The sequence below is a fragment of the Plodia interpunctella genome, chromosome 22 (assembly GCF_027563975.2).
Source record: "Plodia interpunctella isolate USDA-ARS_2022_Savannah chromosome 22, ilPloInte3.2, whole genome shotgun sequence".
Taxonomy (NCBI): domain Eukaryota; kingdom Metazoa; phylum Arthropoda; class Insecta; order Lepidoptera; family Pyralidae; genus Plodia; species Plodia interpunctella.
In genome coordinates this window covers 4,744,397-4,763,843 of record NC_071315.1, presented here as the reverse complement: position 1 = coordinate 4,763,843, position 19,447 = coordinate 4,744,397, and the positions used below count along the sequence as shown (strand labels likewise).

Here is a 19,447-nt window from a genome sequence, read left to right as displayed (position 1 = left end):
TAATATGTAAGGATATGTAATAGGTAAGTATATCAATTCAGCTCTTTCAATAACTTAAATTTAGATAGCATATTGTTCTGTCTTATCTTATCTCGGCTCCGATGGCGCAAAGTTCAAATTTAAGCCTTAAAAATTTCGTGCTGGAGTTATAATTTCTGCATGCGAAATTTCGAAGTTTGTTTTATTAGATAAATCGTAAAGTGGTAACAAACAAACTTGCTTTCGAACTTATAGTACTAGTTGGGACGACGAAATACTTTTAAAAAACTGAAAAAATCTTCTTACAAATTCTTTAATAAAAACTTATGTATTAATACTTTCCTCATGTATCAGTCAAATAGTGATTTATCACAAACGTGACTGCGACATGATGTCATAACCTATTTATCATATTGTTTCAGTACAAATGGTTCCCACGACGAATGAATGCTAAACTTTTATCTTTGATTTCTACTTAATGTTCTGTCTTCTTTCATATGAATATTTTTCCGGTTACTTCCTTAACTGTAGGGCGTAAAGAAAGCGATTTTTAAATAATGTTCCTTAATTTATTATGTTGACGACAGGCAAGCGAAGCGTCGTAAAATGACAATCTTAAAAATTTTAGTTTATTTTTCCGGTCACAATTTAAAAAACTATTTGTTTGTAGTTTTTAGCATGTGAGAAATTACTATTTAATATAAAATTAGACGTGAAAAAGTGACTGAAGGTCTAATTTCCGAATAAATTATTTGACTTGATTTAATTTGACTCTTTAACAGGCTCTGAACACATAAATATATATAGCTCTAAATGCACTACTATCAATAGAGATTTTTGGAAGAAGGAACGAGGCCTGTGCCCAGCTGTGAGACACAAAAAAAAAGATAAAAGAGAGAGAGAGAGAGATGTCAAACTTTTCAATAACTTAGGTACGCTCTGTATTTTCATCTTAATATATTTTTCTCATAGTGAATGCCACTTCTAAGCAGTCTTAGCTCTGTAGTAACCACTGCGGATGTTTTCATCTCACCAAATATGTTTATGTCAACGACGCGGGCGATTCGGCCAAATCGTGCGGAAAACGAGTCGCCTTAAGCCAAGCACACATCTTCCCGATTTCCGATGAGATTTGAACGCGGATATAAATATATATGATATTTTATGATTGATTTATTTAATGATACATTCTTCTTTTTATTGTTTTGGCACATAGGCCATAGTTGTCACAATCGATAGCCGTCATACATTGCTAAGATTTTCCTAGGTTGATTACAAAGCGCACGCTAAAAATAAATAATGTAGAAAAGATGAAAAACCGCAATATTGTGGTGCTGCTGCTATATATTTGTAGCCTATATCACACTCCACCCTTCCAAGTACCTTCTACCTATAAATCACATCAATACATTGCTTCGGTTTGACGAGAAACATACACACTTTACTGTTCACATTAATTAGCTGTTAATATATATGTATGTATATATGTACGGACGAAATCATGTATTTTTAAGTGGGTGCAATATTAAGTGGGTGATAAATGTATTTGAATAGATACTTAAATTAATACTATATACATATAATTTTAATCAAAATAGTTTATATTCACACATTCACTCTCCAATAATCGATACCTATACAAAAGCAAATTTGAAGTCACAAGAGGAAAATAAAACCCAAAAGGGCATTCATAGATAAAATAATAGACAAGGCAGAGGTCTTATAGTATAAGGAGGTAAATCGATGGCGGGAAACAGATTAAAATGGAAAATATTTCATGGACAAGAACCTTGATGATGGCAAATTCGTGCTCTACCTTTACATACTTTACGTGAAGTAACACATACGCGTTACTTCATTTTACAAGCGTACACGTGTAGAGAGAAAAGAACGAATTTATTATATTATAAAAATGTTATGCAAAAGTGAAATGTTACCGGTGTCGTATCGGTTCCCGCATGAGATGAGCTTCTCAATGTGGCAGGTCCTAGGTGAGCGACTGAACGCTTTACAATCTGACGAGACGCTACGTGAGATTACGATAATAGGCAAATGGTTTATAAAAAGGGCAGCTGTCGATTCCCACCAGATTTGAATGCCACTCGCGACTCATGTTAGGTACTGGTATCAAATAAATATTTTTTAAAAGCTTTTCATTTGTGTTATGCGACTATTCCTGCTGGATGGCAGTAGTTGGAATTGTCCTGTCCGATGCCTTTAAATGACTTGAATAAAATTTAACATAACTTTTTGATGTGTACGCCATTGAATTAAATATTTTAAATTGAATATTTCATGTCTACTGTCGACAATCAAAAATAGACTTCGAGTAAATACATACACACACATACATTTAGTATTGAAGCATAGCGCTGCCTTGCGCTAGCTTGCCGCGTTTGTCGTTCACTTAGAATAGACGAGGCGGCAAATATCAAAGATTTTTCTGGTGCTTATGCTCAAATTCACTCATGTGAAAAACATAATATGTTCGTAGATAAACATATATTTCTATCAAAATATCTTGAAAATATACGTAAATAAATAAATATATTAGGACAAATTATACAGACTGAGCAAGCCCAAAAGTAAGTTCGAGACTTGTGTTATGGGATACTAACTCAAAGATACTATATTTTATAACATATACATATATAGGTAAAAATCCAAGACCCGGGTCAATCAGAAAAAGATCATTTTCCATCATGACCAGACCGGGGATCGAACCCGGGATCTCTCGGTTCAGAAGCAAGCACTTTACCACTGCGCCACCGAGGTCGTCATGTGCCTAACCTCTTTTAGATACATTAAGGAAGCAATGTTTAACTTTTTAAGTTGTTTATTTAAGTGTTTAAGTTATTGACAAAATAATCAAATATGTTTAATCAACTATTACTTACTTTTGAGACTAGCTAGTTTCAAAAGTGCAGCCAGTTCTTGCCAAGTGGCAAGAACCGGCTACCCAAGAATACGACCACACTGTATCAAATTTTAAACAAACATTATGACATTATTTTCTACTTTACATGATGAAATTCAACAAGTTTCGGCAAAGTTTGATTAAGTTTGGACTCCGTTCGCTGAGGACCAATATTTGTTAATAATCAACACTATTTATGGTAGAGCTGTGTTTAATTGAGTCTCCCTTAAAGTTAAAGCCAAGGGAAACGTTTATTTAATAAATTACCTAAGCAAGAATTTGCAACGTTCCCTACGTAAACATATTTAATATACATATTGCACAAGCACTTGTTAATCACAGACAGACGGATAATAAATTACTCCCTTATGAAGTCTGTTTATTTCACTTTTTCGAGTTGAGTAATTTTTTCCTGTGAGGGACACTGAAAACAGCGAGTTTGAAAATCTTGACTATTTCAACAACTCCCATTAAGTATTCCCAGTGTGTCCACAAAATCGTCGAATTATAGTCACCGGGGTGTCCAATTATACCATCTTTTACCTGCCAGTAATAAAGGGTGACAATAACAAGCCCATTTAGCCGAATATCACCCCTGAGCACGATCTCATTGGAGTGAAATGAATGATTCGAACGAGTTTGGGAATCTTTGGCTTGTTCAGTTCTTATGGATTCAATAAGTATAATTTTTATGCTAGGGTTGACGATGTCGTTGGTTTTTTGTGTTATCTTACTGTGTTTGAACACAGTAGTAGTAGTTTCAAGGCCAAGTATATACTGTATAGATTGAGTATACATTATATATATATATATATATATATATATATATATATATCTCAAGTTTGGTTGTGTGATTTTGTACATCATATGTACATTTTGACAAGCAAAGTTATGCCGGCATAAGATTAGAAGAACATGGGTTCCTGGTGTCCATACGGCTATATTTAATATCTAATGTGTGCGCGCAAATACACAAACACAAACACAATGTTCACAAAAGGCGGTTTGAAGCGAGATCGCTGTAAAAGCCGTGATATTGTAATGTTTCTAATGGTGATACCTATTTTCATTAGAAAAACACAGGACCACAGAAAATACGAACTAAGTTGTAATCAGCAGATTAATAAAATACATTTCCTATACAAGGTACAAGGACAATAGGAAATTTAATAAAGTTGACTATATTAATTAGATTGAAAAACTATTAAGGGTGGTTTGAACCAGTCAATTTTGATGTTAACTTCAATCTTATCTATTGTGCAACTGAGGCTAAATTTTAAAGATTTGGCTATGATTTTACTGTCCACCTGCCTGACGCTAACACACATCGGTAATCATATTGTTGCCTCTGTTAAGGCTATGTGTCACATAGTCAGCTCGTACGACATTCACAGCATGATGCGGAGTGGAGTGATCCTATTCTAGGATGGGACCACAAAAAATCTTATACGATTGACTGAATGATTTAGTTTACTATGTGTGAAGACAAGCTTATTAAATTTCATCACGTAGTTGAATCTCCTCTCGTGTCGGGGTGTTTATTTAAAATTCATTATTTATAGAATTCGCCTCGTGAGGGTGGGTAGTCGAGTTATTTATATATAATAAGGTCGGGTCCAGAACTGGTTGAGAACGTTCGCAGTTTTGAAGTGGATGACAACTCGATAAATAAAGTTTTGAGAAATCGAGGTCACACATTTTTGTTAAATCGTTGAGTGTTATGAATAGAGCCATTATGCATTCAGTAATTTCACTGTCTGTCTCTCTCTCTCTCTCACTTATGACGGAGGATAATGTGGAAGGTATAAAACTATCGCTCCCCTACTCGTATGTCCTGAGTGCCCAAACATTTGCGTTCGGGTTGACCTGATAGCAGCCACATATTGAGGTGGCTCATTTTGAGAAGACATAATAATCTGTTCTCGATGTCAAATGCCGTCAACACGCAAGACCTAAAGGCATCTGAATACAAAGGCATCCTCAGTAATAAGCCATAGATCACTCGCGTCACCAGTTTTCCCGATGCTGGCAGTGACACGGGCCAGTCTAATGTTCCCGCGGGAGATATTTTAGGACTTTAGTCAAAAAATACCGGAATAATTGAGTTGTTTTAAAAAAAAATATTTATTCTATACAAGATTAAAAACATACACAATAAAACTGTGGATACGTTAGGTTAATTTGACATCGATGAGTCGCTAATAGGTACATTTTAAATTAAAGTACGTAATTTTATCTCAAATTTGAAAAGGTAAGAATTATTAATACTTTACATTACTTTTTGTTAGTATTGAAAAATAACAATTCCTCCCTTCATAATAGATCTACTGTCTAATAATGGTTATAGAACACCCTTATTTTTTTTTAAAATTAATTATGTTCATGCAGTAATCCATTGAGGAGTTCCCACGTCTGGAACCGTTCCTAGGTACACCATCTGGTTGTGTTTATCAAAACGTGTGTACAAAATTTCAGTTCAATCGGTTGAAGATATCTGCTTCACACTTGAGTTGCTAGATTCCACTCGAGAGAGGGACATACATAGGAGTACATAGTCACATTGCAAGCTAAATAATAGCTTGGAAAAACGATTTAGTTATAGTAACTGTTTTAAATATTTCTGAATTTAATTTTTAAACTAATCTTGGTTTGTGATGAACCGAACGAGTATTAAATGTTCGGTTAGACATTGCGAGACCAAACCAAACAGAATATTATTTTTTTATATCTTTATTGTACAAATAATACACGCTAAAAGTTCATACACAAGAACTGGGTCATACACAAGAAAGTTGACTGGGTTGCACCAGTCAACTTTGACGCTAATTTTAACGTGCGCAAAAAAACGCAAAGTACGACATTTTATCTAAACCTCAGCGGCGCGCAGGTTGAAATCAAAGGCGAAGTTGACTGGCGCAACTTACACTAAGAAGAAAAATATGTACAATGACGGACTTGTCCCATAAAGGGATCTCTAATCAACGCGATAGTTTTTACCCTTTATAACATAAAAATAACCCCCGAGACCACATTAATTTTTTTGAAACTTTTACATACAAAATTGAGGAGTAATGTACATAGGAAGTTAATTAACAACCTCTTGAATGTAGCTCATCAAGTCGACAGCTACTTAAGACACTCCGCTATCACGAGATTCCACTTGATGTCGGTTTGGGCTTGTCCAACATTTAAGAGACTGTTCACAGTGCTATAACCGTGGAATTACTAGGAAACGGTAACGGTACTAATTCCACGGTACAACGTACAGTCATTAATGAATAAAAAGACATATATAAGGACAAATCACACAGATTGGGCTAGCCACAAAGTAAGTTCGAGGCTTGTGTTAAAAGATACTAACTCGACGATACTATATTTTATAATATAAATAAACATCGGGTCAGTCTGAAAAATTTAATTTGACATAACTTTTACGACTACCTCCCGCGTCTATAGGCAAGTCGCATATACGGTGAACTTAAACTGTCTACCAGTGTGCAGGTTTCCTCACTCACTCACGATGTTCCCCTTCACCGGTAACAAATGGTGGACGATGAAAACTACTATAAACTAACTACTTGTACTGTAACGATTCCGTTATGGCTTTATAACCGTCCTATAAGTGGGTTTTGATAGGGACGTAACTGTTTAAAAGAAACTCTCTTTTGATATTTCTTCTCAGCTGTGGTCGTTCCGAAATGCTAGTAGTTCGTTGATGAAAATATATAATATATATCCAACATCCAATAGGAAAGTTTCATGTAAAATGCTCCGCAACAAAAACCTTTGTTCTTTATCAAAACAATCTGAATAGCTCTTTTATCGCACGGTAAATGTGTTGTGACTTGTAGACGTAGGGTTGGCATTTTTTATTTTATTATATCTATTGTAACTACCTATTGTGTCATCCAGCGCACATTCGGACAGTGGATTTTTCATATCTTTCTACAAAGACCGCCAATGAATAATAATAAGAATAAATTGTGAAACTTCGTTACATAAAATCAAGCCAAGCAAATGCTGGACATTTATAATATATTTTGAAAAAAAAAACTTAACATGAGTAAGTCTTAATATCCTTTCTCTCATCTGATCGTAAATTTTTGCTGTGACGTATCCCGAAATCTGTTTAAAAAATTACCCTTTGAAAATTCTGTTGTAATTTTACGACCGACCTAGATGACGACGATAAAGAGGCTTCTCTTTCGAAATACTGTTACTTCCTATCAGTTGTCGAGGCTTATGGTAGAAAATTGTAGACAGAAAAATTTATTATTTATCTCACATTTCGCTCATGCATTAAAGAGAAACATAAATTAGAAATACACGAAGAGAAATGGGATAGAACTTGTCTTTTGTCGTATGCCAGGTACACACTATGGCCGAACTCGGATAGATGTCGATTTGTATGAAATAGTCTGAAAGGCTTTGCTCACCGCTTGTTTATAGTTTCCTCGGTCAGGGTGGCAACCCTGAAACATGTATGGCAAACATACTGGCAATCAGGACGGGCAAAACAGTGGTGAGTTATAGTGGTGACGTAAACAGATTCTGTGTACATAGGTTTGTTGTTTATTTAACTAAGCGTTGGCAATTAGTCACTCACAGCGAGAAAATTCGACGAAGATATATTTTCAGTCGGCTTCAAAATGTTATTTCCATGATGGTAAATGTGTATGTTTGAAAACTAAAAAAGTGGCACTACAAATTCTGCTACACCAGATTTTTTTAGAAACTAATTATAATTTTCTATGTAAATCAGTTACCACAATTTACAAAACTGACGACGATGGCCACCAAACATAGCAGACACGGTCCCCGATTTCAGTTGTCAACATTATGATTACATTACATTACATTAATACTTTCTAATAAAATCCTTTATTGAGCGATGCTAATTTTGTACTAACACTTAATTTTTTTCTAATAAATAAAAGAAATTGATAAAAATTTTATTATGACGTTACTCTTCAGATTTGCGTCCTCTTAATATTGTACAGTTTTCGAGCAAAAGGCACCAAAAAATCATCAAGTGACTTTACATAATACGTAAAGTAATATCCAAGTATTTATTACGAAAAATTTTAATCAAGCATCCGAAAAATCTCGTTACTCAAAATTTTACGGCGAAATCAATTTGATGAGCCCTGATTACCTGCTTCGTAGGCTCTGCAAGGACTCATAAATCCTTGAGCATCATCGAGGCTAAGAGATCTTGATGGATGTCTCGTAATACGTGGTGTTAACGAGCTGGTAGATACGAAAGGCAGTGGTATATAATGTGGTGGCATTGGCATATAAATTGAGCAAATTTTTGTCAAAAATTGTCTACCTCAAATGAGAGGCTTAAGGCCGTGTTATAAACGAAGATGTTACGTATCTGTCTTTTTTATTTCATAATCCTAACTAATATTATCCTAATTAGGTACTATTATAAATGCGAAACTAATTTTGTTTGTTTGTTTCTTAACTCTTTACGCTCTATCTACTCAACAAATCTTCTTAAGATTTTGCATACATATAGTTTGAAGTACGGAAAAGTATATAGTGTACCTTTCTATCAGTAAAAATAACTGCGAAGCCGCGGGCAAAATTATAGAAAAAAATAGATTTTTTTGTCACTCGCAAATAAGTTAGTATTTATATCGTTTATGCACACAATATTTTGCTCATTTTGCTTTATCATATCAGCTATCTTTTCAACCAGGCTATCTTATAAAAAATAATATGAGTGTAAATTATCATCTACCAGCAGAGGTTATTAAGTGGACCCTTAGGACGCGGCAACGAGAACCGCGATATGTAAAATAGATTTTTTGAAATAAAACAAATTTATATGTGGTGGATTGGCTTCAAAATACTGAAAATTTTAATTTTATAAAACAGTAATAGTATATTGGTTCTAGATTTTAAAATCAAACTCCAAAAATTTTCTTTACTATATAATAAGTATATTATAAGAAATTGCAAATTTTATATTTACACAGATTTGTGTAGTACAACTACACAAATCTGTGTAATTATAAAATTTGCGTGTAGTCCTGCCCTGGAACTATAGGACCAATCTATATCCTTCCATAATTGACCCAAGCCTTGGCAGCGAGTAGGCAACCATAACATTTCCAATATGTGTTGGGTTCTGGCAGGCGAGCAATCGAAAAATCACAGCTTAATCTTCAACATTGTAATATTTATTTCTTGAACTGACCCCGGGCTTCGCGACGTCACAGCTCCGAATGAAAGTGAGGATAAGAAAGAAAAAGATTTATGTAGCAGAAAATAATCGCTTTTCACGTGGCCCCATGGTTATCGTCCGTGGCTAACGTCTCGTAATAGCAGCCATTTACAAAATGGCTGCCGGCTCGGGTTGCGTCCAAAAATATGAATATTGCTATTTCTTAGTAACACGTGTTTCTATGTTAATAGACGTTTTAAGAATAGATGCTTTGGTTAATCTGTCAATGTGCTGTTTAGTGGACATCCCTAAAATTAGTCAAAACAGAGCCAAAACAGAGCCAAAACAGAGCCCTTGCTATGCAAAAGAAATCAGGTACAGCCCTTAGGAAATGTCGGTTATTCTGAATTTCATTGTAAGTAGTTAGTATAAATTGGTCTATCAAGTATCATTGTGGCATACTCGTAATACGGAACGTATGGTGTTATGGACGCGTCGGCAAAGAAGAAGTATGATTGCCGCGAATCCAAGTCAAACATAAAATTGAAAAATTGATATATTTTTTTAAATTTTAACAAAGACAAGAATTACTTTAATTTTACTTTAGATTTCACATCATCGCTTGATTTGTTAATATTGTTTTATTTCCAACGTAAATGGGTGTTTCTCAGAGCGTTATGAACGCAGCAGTCGCGCTGTCATTAAAAACAATTAAATTTTTAACAAAGAAAAGAATTAGTAAAAGAATTAGTTTTTAACAAAGAAAAGAATTAGTTTTTCTATCTGACTTTAAAATAATTATTCTGTACTGCGGTAGTGGGAATTTTGGAAATGATTCTTTCCTCAAGAAAATTGACGGATCGTAATGACAGCGCGGCCGCAGCACGCTCAAACTCAAGTGCGTGTTCACTTTATAAAAGAAAATAATCAACGATTCAATTAAGCGAGTGTAGGAACTTATACTCACAACAACCACACGGCTCATGATACCCTAGTCGATTTATCATACTGAAGCAACAATGCAACCGGACCTTTTCCATTTTCCCGCCAAAGGGTTAGCCCTAACGACTTTTTGGTGAAGCGGTATGGGAAATAGAAAGCGATGAAATATGACCTGTGGTAGCTTCCGTTTTATTGAAAGTTATTTTGATATATATACCTACGTGTATAATTTTTTTAATGAAGTGAACATTGATGAAGTTAGCCTTCACACTCATTTAAATGAACCGAACACTTCAATTAATTTTTGAAAATAGCATATCTATAGCGAGAACCGTTTTGGTCCAGACATGTTTTCTATATAGGTAGTTATCAAAGTTGCAAACTATTAGCATCTAACAGTAGTCCATCGTTCCAGAAGCTGGTGGTTGGCGCTACGAACCAGCGCAACTGGCGTGGCATCCTCATCGCACTGCTGGTCATCGTGGCGGTACTGGCCCTGATAGTGACTTCCGTGGTGCTGCTGACCCCGCCTGATGAGGGGCCCAGGGTGAAGGGCAGAAGGCTGAGGATCCAGGACCTTCTCAGCGAGGAGTTGGTGCCGGTCCGGTGGAATGGAACTTGGTTATCTGGTAAGTTGTTATTCCAACATTAGATTAGTCATATATTTTATGATCAAGAATCATAGTCACCAAATAAGTAATATAAAAAGTACGAAAGATTTGGGTGATGAATCCTGTCGCGTTCCCAGTAGTATTCTCGGCTGTGACACTCCGAAGCCGCGATTTAGTGTAAAAAAGAAACCTTTAAGATTTGATTGTGATTTTACGACTAGTTACATCATATCAACCCTCCTTGGTAAAACACCAAGATTATTTATTTTCATAACCATGAGTTTCCATTATTTACAATGTGGTGTTAAAATAAAACTTAATACTACATGCTTCTCCGGCTAATGGTATGCAAATTTAAATGGCTATCATCCCACAAAACTAAGACTAATAAATAAAAGTAAAACTAGTATATCGAAGCTGAGTTTATCGTCAAAGAAATTGTTTAAATTATAATAACATTTATCAATTATTAACGATCTGTGGTACTTTTTAAATGAATTTAATTTCGTATCTTTATGTTGTTGGGGATTTTGTTACAAATTTTTGTTGCCATAATTTTTTTACTCAACGAAATCAATTAACAAGAGCTTAAAAGCTCTTTCTCGATTAACAATTAAAACAAATCATTGGTGGATTGAAAAAGAAACCGCCAGCCACTCCAATTTGCCTCAGCTTTTATAGTCCATTCGTTTCATGTTTCGTTTCTCTGTTTCCGATTTCCTTCTATTTTTAGACAAGGGCGTTGCGTTTCAAAATTCGCTTTGAGATTTCAAAGATATAATTTGAAAAGACTCGTGCAGTCGTCAGTCAACAGATTGACGGATTATTATGGATGACATTTTTTGTGGATCTATGAGAGAAGAAAACGCATGCAAATTCATTCTGTGAACTATAACGAAACCTGTTCTGGATTTTTCTCGTTTATCAAGTTATGTTTAATATTTATTAGTTCTTGGGAAGATTTAGTTACTGAATAGATAAATAATTAATCATCCATACTTCCATGCTAATCCGCGTTAATATCATAAATTTATTTTTGTTTGTAATGAATGAAGTCAAAACTACTAGACAGATTTTGTTGAAAGACACAGAGATAGACGAAACGTTCAGGACTAATATGTGCAATTCCATTTGAGCAAGATTTGATTACACACTGAATAAAAGCTTGTAAAAACTCTAGTCCATTAAACTATATATATGTTAAAACCTCAAAGAATGCTTGTAAAGCTGCAAGGTTTGCACTGTTATTTACAGACATTAATGCTTTACACTTGCAAAAATTCTGCGAAAAATTGTCAGCTATTTTTTATTTCGAAACCTTTCGAACCGTAGTTTGAATATTTTCCCGTTTAAAATCTGTTTTCGCTGAAACTACTTTTTGCTACAATGGTTTCGGAATTTGTGATATCAAATTTTTATTCCATTTTGCTATGGTCGTTGAGGTGTTGGTTACTAATGGCTTGTTTCAACATTGCAGTTTAGATTATACCTATTAGCTTGGCAAACTGTCGAGCTAGGTCCCTAGAAGTAACTATTGCTCAAAAGATTCTAATAAGATAAGTGCACCTAAGGATTCTGGAATAAAATAAGGATTACTGTAATTCGTTTGATAGATTGACCCCTTACAAAAATAATATTCTTCATAAAACCAACTCTCCCTTGACCATTTTAGACACTTGATATCACACGGTTAAGAATAAATAAAGGCAAGTTAAAATGCGCCATACTTTTAACTAAACGACTACTAGAAGTTCATAACATTGCAGTAGTCCCAAAGTAATTTATAAACATAGTTGTTACGTTGCCAACCGCAGCCCTCTGGGAGCCCGTTGCATATTACAACATTCTATTTTCAAATAAAGTATATGTTATATTTATATTATATTTTTGTGATAAATTCGTATTGAACTTTGAGAAGATAATTACTGCTCAAATTTTCAATGACAAACGGTCTAAATAAGTTGAAATACCATTTTACGTACATATACCCTTCGGCAACCTGCTAAAAATTAATTACATACTGAACTCTACAGGTGTTCTGTGTTCCTGGTACTGTGGCCAACCTGTGAGGGTTGCCCGAAAAGAAAATTAATGTTGAAAAGTGTCGTGAAATTAGCAAAGTTGCTGACAGTAAGCCCCCAGTCCTAATTTATTAAATTCTTTCCCCTGTCTTGGGTATCATCCGTTGTATAATTTATTAGGTTTAATTTATGTTATAGCTTTTACTCGCGACTCTGCATACTTTTTAATTCTTTTTCTGTTTTTCTTAAATTTTAATAGAGTCCAGTCTTTCTTTAAAGAGCAGAAAGTAAATGAGGGTGCTATGTCCTTTTGGCTGGTTACATTGAATATTTTTAACCAATTTTGACCATTGTATTTGGTATTGACAAATATTAAATGTGTACATCTAGTGTATTTTTCATACAAACTTTTGAATCCCAGAGCAGCAAAAAATAATCTTGCTTAACTTCTAATAATACTTAACTTCTGGTCTTTCTATTCGATTATATCATATCTGAACCCTGAATTGCAGAACAGATATACTTTCACATTATGTCTGATTTGAACTTAATAAAAAGTTTTCTTTGTTTTAATTTACAGATCTTCTAAATGTTTGCAATATCAGCTAATTACACGGTCCGTCAAATGCCTTCAAAGGTAATCTTATCTAAGTTTCCAGCACAAAATATATTTTTTATATTCGATTAATATTAAAAGACCAACTTTAACCGCGCCCGCATAGAAACTGTCCGAAGTTTCAACGGTACGTTGTAATTTCGCTACGCTTCGTCGTTTTCGTACTTAAGGCGCTCACTAGTACCAACATCACATTTTTAACCATTTATTTTATTTATTAATATATAACAATGTAATGGTGGCGAGCATTGTATAGCCTATAACTACATGATACATGTGGCACGAGTATGATTCGAACCTAGGATCGCAAGCGGGCTTCTTGACCACTGAACTATTATTGCAAGAATATTTAAAATGAACCATAAAATCCTAGCATAAAATCTTAGCAGTACCTATATACAACGAAGCTTTTGAAAGCCAGTCATTTCCTAGCTAATTCCGAAGCTTAACAACGTATTCTTTTGACACTAAAAGCTCATTCATATTTTACATTTGCACGGAGCTTTGTGGCTATTCACATTGCTTACCGTGAGTTCATCGTGAGCTTAACGATGTTTACCTACAAGTTAAGCTTTCGACTCTGCTTAATTATTGAGTGCGACTAGCTTTGAGTATTAAACCAACCGGAAAGGCCGCTTACAAGTTCTCCTCTGCAAAAGGTACAAGACTGATGGTCATACTGTTTATTTGAATGTAGCCTTAAAGCATTAGAACCCAGGGTTCCCTGGGTTCTAATGCTTTAAGGCTGAGGAAGAAACCGGGAAACCGTTCAGATGAGAGAGAAAAGGAAAAGGTTTGTATTAATTGCGAACTTTTTAAAGTTAAGGTTTTTTTAAAGCTAGTGTTCGGTATTATTTTTAGGTGTAATAATATTGTCAACAATGCGACAGCGGCGAGTGATTTCTTAATTCATATTCTCCAGTAGAGGAGGTGGAGGTGGGAGATAAAATCCCAATATATTATTTCCAAAAAGAATAGACGTCAGCCAGGCGGCGGCTAGTCAGGAAATCATAGCAGAATCTTGAAATTTTAAATTTTCGTGGACTAGAGAAGCGTGGCCGAGAATGTTAACGAGAATGAGAGAGAGAGAGAGATAGAGTTTGTGTTACTGAGCGGTTATCTCGTCTGGCATTGAAGTGACAGACTTTTTCGCATAGGAATTTGCGTTTGCGGCCTCTCCGGTTGATTTAACCCAGAGGTCCAGGGTAAAGAGATTTCGTTATTCGCTGCGTGAACATTTTACAGTAGTTAAAGTCCCTCTATTATGACGCGTTATATGTGCAGTATTGCTTCACGTAAGATTAAGAGCTGTGGTTTTGGAGTTTATTCCTTATAAAAAAAATACACACGTATATTATTGTATGGATTAATATAGATATCATGTTAGAGATCATCAGGTGGTTTAAAATGTTTAAACTAAATTAGAAAACGAGAACTGATTCTTTAGACTGAAAAGAAGCCTAATACATATACGTCGAAAAAGTATATACTTTATGGACTGTAAGGACTCACTGTGTCGATATATCGATGTTCTATGCTTAGATAAATATTATGGGTTTTGATATTTTCTAAAAAGAATTTAGTTTAACTTGTTCCCGTGGGAACTGAAGAAGTCGCTACTTAAGAAGTGATGTAAATTCTTAATTTGGTGAAATAATTCTCAAAAGTATGCTCAAAATATCTAAAAGTAGGAACTTTTCCACTTAAAATATGGAGTCATAATTCCGCGAGTCGTATTTTAACATTTCCGTAGGGTGCTCGACGCTTATCATATAAATTTATTGGCTTCGCCTCGGATCCTCATAGTTTATAATATCATATTGTGTCACTGTAGCCCACATTACCGCCCGCGGCAAAATGTATAGGGTATGTATGTCGACATTTTTATGTTCAAGTTGACGAAAATGTGCTCAATTTAGTTCACATTTGCCACCAGTGCCCGAAACTAACTTTAATTAAGTTTAAGTACGCATTCGTCACTAGTGACAAAAGTGCACTAAAGTTATATAAGTGTATATCTTCGACGACACCTCAAAAGTGAAATCGACCTAATTCTTAGTTTTTATAGATATTCCTGAGGATTTCTTAATTAATTTTTCATTTTTGATTTTATTTTGAAGATTTAAGTGTATAATTTATTATGGTTTATCCGGACTAAGCCGGGACGGACCACTAGGTAATTATATGTATTCAAAATTTAAGCGAAAGTCTGTTTGTCTGTCGCTTTCACAGCTAAACCACTAAGTTTGATGAATATCATCAAACTTAATGATTTATGATGTAATAGATATAGTTATAGTTAGTGATCTGAAGTCTGACAAATATATTTAGCTATCGCACAATAAATAAAATAATAAAAAAATATTAAATGAAAAGAATCTGAAAACTGTAAAAATGTCTGTTTACGGAAACCTCGGCGCACGAGTCCAGTTTACCACAGTTTACCACTTACCGTTTTTGAAAACTCATTAAGGGTGAGGTGCACCAGTCAAGTTTGACGTTAACTTTGACAAAATGGCGTACTTGGCGTTTTGTGTACAAGTTAACGTCAAAGTTAACTGGTGCAACCCGTTGTTAATCAAGTAATAATAATTAAGAACTAAGGTCATAGAAAATTCCACACATGCCCCCTGAAATGGACCCCGACTGTAATAGATTAAAAAATTCACATATTTTATTCAGCCCTCGCTAACGACAATTTTATTTGATGATGTCACTTTAATGTGCACTTAATGACGTAGTCTGTCACTGTTCGTTCGAAGGTTGTCCAAATTTTGTAGCATATAATTAATTTATGAGTTTAGGTTTTAAGTGATTTTCTTTTGATTGTTTCCGTACTCCTACAAAAAATATAGTAAATATCTTAGTTTAACTTACAAATTCTGTTTAAAGTATTTTTAATTCTACGCCTATAACACTGTCCACGGATTGAATATAAGAAAATACAAATATTAGAAGTGTGTGAGGACTTAAAACTTTCATACAAACTAAACGTGTATACGAAATTTCAGCCCAAAAGGTTGAAGACATCTACTTCAAAATTACAAGTAATAATATAACTGCAACTAAAAAGATTTAAAAGTTTTTTAAATCGTATCGTAGACATTCTACGGCGTAGACCACCTCTACGGCCACCCGTAGACCCTCTACGGTGCGCCGTAGCAGACCTACACAAATATCTACTATTTACTTTTTCTACGATTTTAGTGTTAAGAATAAGATCTATTGTATACAATATATCTAATACTTAAATATATACACTAACATTGTTGATTGAATTGATTCTTGATTTTATTCTCTCTCTCATCTCCGCACATTGTTTCGGGACTGCGTTTGCGGAAAAATAAACTTAAAATTTCATAGTTTCGTCTGTGATTTTACAGCTGGTCACCTGTCTCATACCAACCATTTTTGGCAATGCCATTATTGCCTATCAACTGTTGCCAACGCTATGTGCTATAAGTATGTTCTGTTAATAAATCATTTATTCAAGAAGCCTTATTATTATCGCGTTGTGTGCTCAGCCTGACATGTTTACGAGTTTTCACACACTAACCAGTAAACAGCACGATATAACGTTTACGAGTCACTTTTAACGCTTTAGAAACGTTAACACGTTAGTTTATGGCCATTTTTAACCGACTTCAAAAAGACATGTTATATATTCAACAGCATTTTGTGTTTCTTGGTTGTTTGTGAATTTGGTTGATCCATTAAAACTAAATTTTTAACTAATTTTGTGTTTGGTTTTACCTTGTTATTCATAAAAAAGTCTAAACATATTTTACAATATTTGAAGTCGACAGAAAGAAAGAAAACATATTTTAGCTTTAAATACGATTTAACTTTTCTATAAATAACAGGGATAACCGGGACTATATTTTTATATTACGACTTGATATCAAATTCTTATTTAAAGATATACAGAAATCTTCGGCTATATTACCGGGAAAAATATCATATTTTAGTAAACTTTATGTCACAGACTATCTTATAACTGTCGTTTATGTATATTATGATAATACACGCATGGAATTAGTAGCTATTAATTCCATGGATGCACGTTATGAGAATTACGACAGAGGGTAACATCAAAATATAATATTATATATTAGGAGTATTCTGAAAATAACTTGTAAGACAATAACATTCCCAGTGTTGCTAGCGAACATAGGCTGTGGTAACTCTTGCTTTCAGGTGGTCTTGTTTGCCTGCTACATACACAAAAAACTATGAAACTGACAGGTAATATTCCAAAATGAATATTCTTTTGGAATGTTGGCTGTAAATAATAAAGAAAACAATTTTTTGTTCCAAGGAAACAAGTCTGCTCCTTCTATATATTTTTCAGATTTATTTGTCTATCCAATGCCCTGAATATTGGGGATAACTCTGTTATTCACCCTGTACAAATAAAGCGTAAAAGTCGCCACACAACAGCAATCGGTTATTTATGCGTTGTCCACGGCCATACATTCTGTTCCATGTAACGCGAGATAGAATAATAAGAACGCAGAGCTGGCATCTTAAAGGCAAGGCACGTACAGTCAACAGCACATCGTCACCTGCAGCCTCCTATGCTTAGACTCGTGAACGCCATAAGAACCAGTTCCACCATGTTACGATTTTTAAGTCACGGACTCATGCTCGTGACTCAAAAACGGAGCAAAGACTACGAATGTTATGCCGCCTACATAAATAAATAAATAAATATATTAGGACAAATCACACAGATTGAGATAGCCCCAAAGTAAGTAAGTCTCGACTTGTGTTATGGGATACTAAGTCAACGATACTATATTTTATAACAAATACATATATATAGATAAACATCCAAGACCCGGGCATATCAGGAAAAGATCATTTTCCGTCATGACCCGACCGGGCATCGAACCCGGGACCTCTCGGTTCAGTGGCAAGAACTTTACCACTGCGCCACCGAGGTCGTCATTAATCTACATAATGACTCATTAATCTTTCTAAGGCTTGTTGGCGTCAAGGATGATATGGATGCCAATGCGGACCCTGGACTCAAAAGCTCAACGGCTGGAAGAAACCTGGAATGCTCAGATGAGAGAGGGAGAATGCTAAAAGTAGAAATTCTTTGAATTCAAATAAATATATTTCAACTTCTGTTCTCTCTTCATTGCGTACCATACTATTGTACGCAATAAAAGAGTTTGTGGGTAGTTTAATTTATAGTCCAGTTTCGTTTCCTCTTTTGCAAAGGCTGCAGTCGTGTTCTGGCCTCAAAGGGATTACACTGCAGATGTGTTATGCATAATGCATTGATTAAACTTTTACTGCAGTATATTTAGAGGCGAATTCGTTTTTTTTTCACGAAGAAAATATTTCCACTATCTTCGCCTCGGGAATTTCTCCAAGAATATTTTGTGTTTATTGTACAAAAAAAGTATGTTAAAATACATAACAAAAAGCCATGAAGCCATATCTTACTGCCAAACAGCGTTTGAGGGGATATACTCTCTGACCTGAGCGTTTTCCCAGTCACTTCATCAGCCGTTGGGAAAAAATACTAAATGTTACTATAAATAAATTTGATCAATGATTGTGACATTTGATTATGGTATTTTATTGCACACCTTTTATTTTATACACAGGCAATTACCCTATACTTTATCTCTTCTACATTATTCCGTCCATTCAGATATAACATTTTAGACGCAAGAGGTCGAGTTAATCATTCAGCTTTTTGCGAATTTCCTGCGCCAGGATGTTCCTACGTTTTTTTATGAGTTAACCCTAACCGCTGCCGGAATTTGTAACTTGTTGCTTTCGGAATAGGGTTAAAATTCAACAGGTGTTATTATTTAGAATGTAGACAAGAATAGTTTAACGAGGTTATGTATTGTTATCCGAGGGCACGGCAATGCCCCCTCCCAAGTCGAGCAAAAATGTATTTTTCGTGCAAATAAAAAAGGGCCTACTATTTTCCCGAAGCTTTCACAAATATTAACTCTTCTACTCAAGCGTATTGTTAACACTGGTGTCAGATTTTATTTAAAAATGACCCAAAGGCATCAGACATATTTTTTTCGAACATTAACACCTAGTGGCACTATACACACTAGCGAACATAAAAGCCCACGAATTTACTAGTTTCCTCACATTATTTTTGTTCATCGGAAGCAAGATGGTATGAAAACTACTATACACATAAATCAA

At 34.7% G+C, this 19,447-nt stretch overlaps 1 protein-coding gene across 2 annotated transcripts in view; it reads left to right on the top strand.

Annotated features, from left to right (window-relative positions):
• The window catches only part of Dpp10 (Dipeptidyl peptidase 10), a 110,525-nt gene that overhangs the window by 45,430 nt on the left and 45,648 nt on the right, over window positions 1-19,447 (top strand). The window contains exon 3 of one of the 2 annotated variants that reach the window (XM_053762092.1): window positions 10,432-10,642. In XM_053762092.1, coding sequence (XP_053618067.1) covers window positions 10,432-10,642 — 211 coding nt within the window. Of the gene's footprint in view, window positions 1-10,428; window positions 10,643-19,447 lie in introns of both variants that reach the window. The other variant, XM_053762091.1, reaches the window with a different exon arrangement.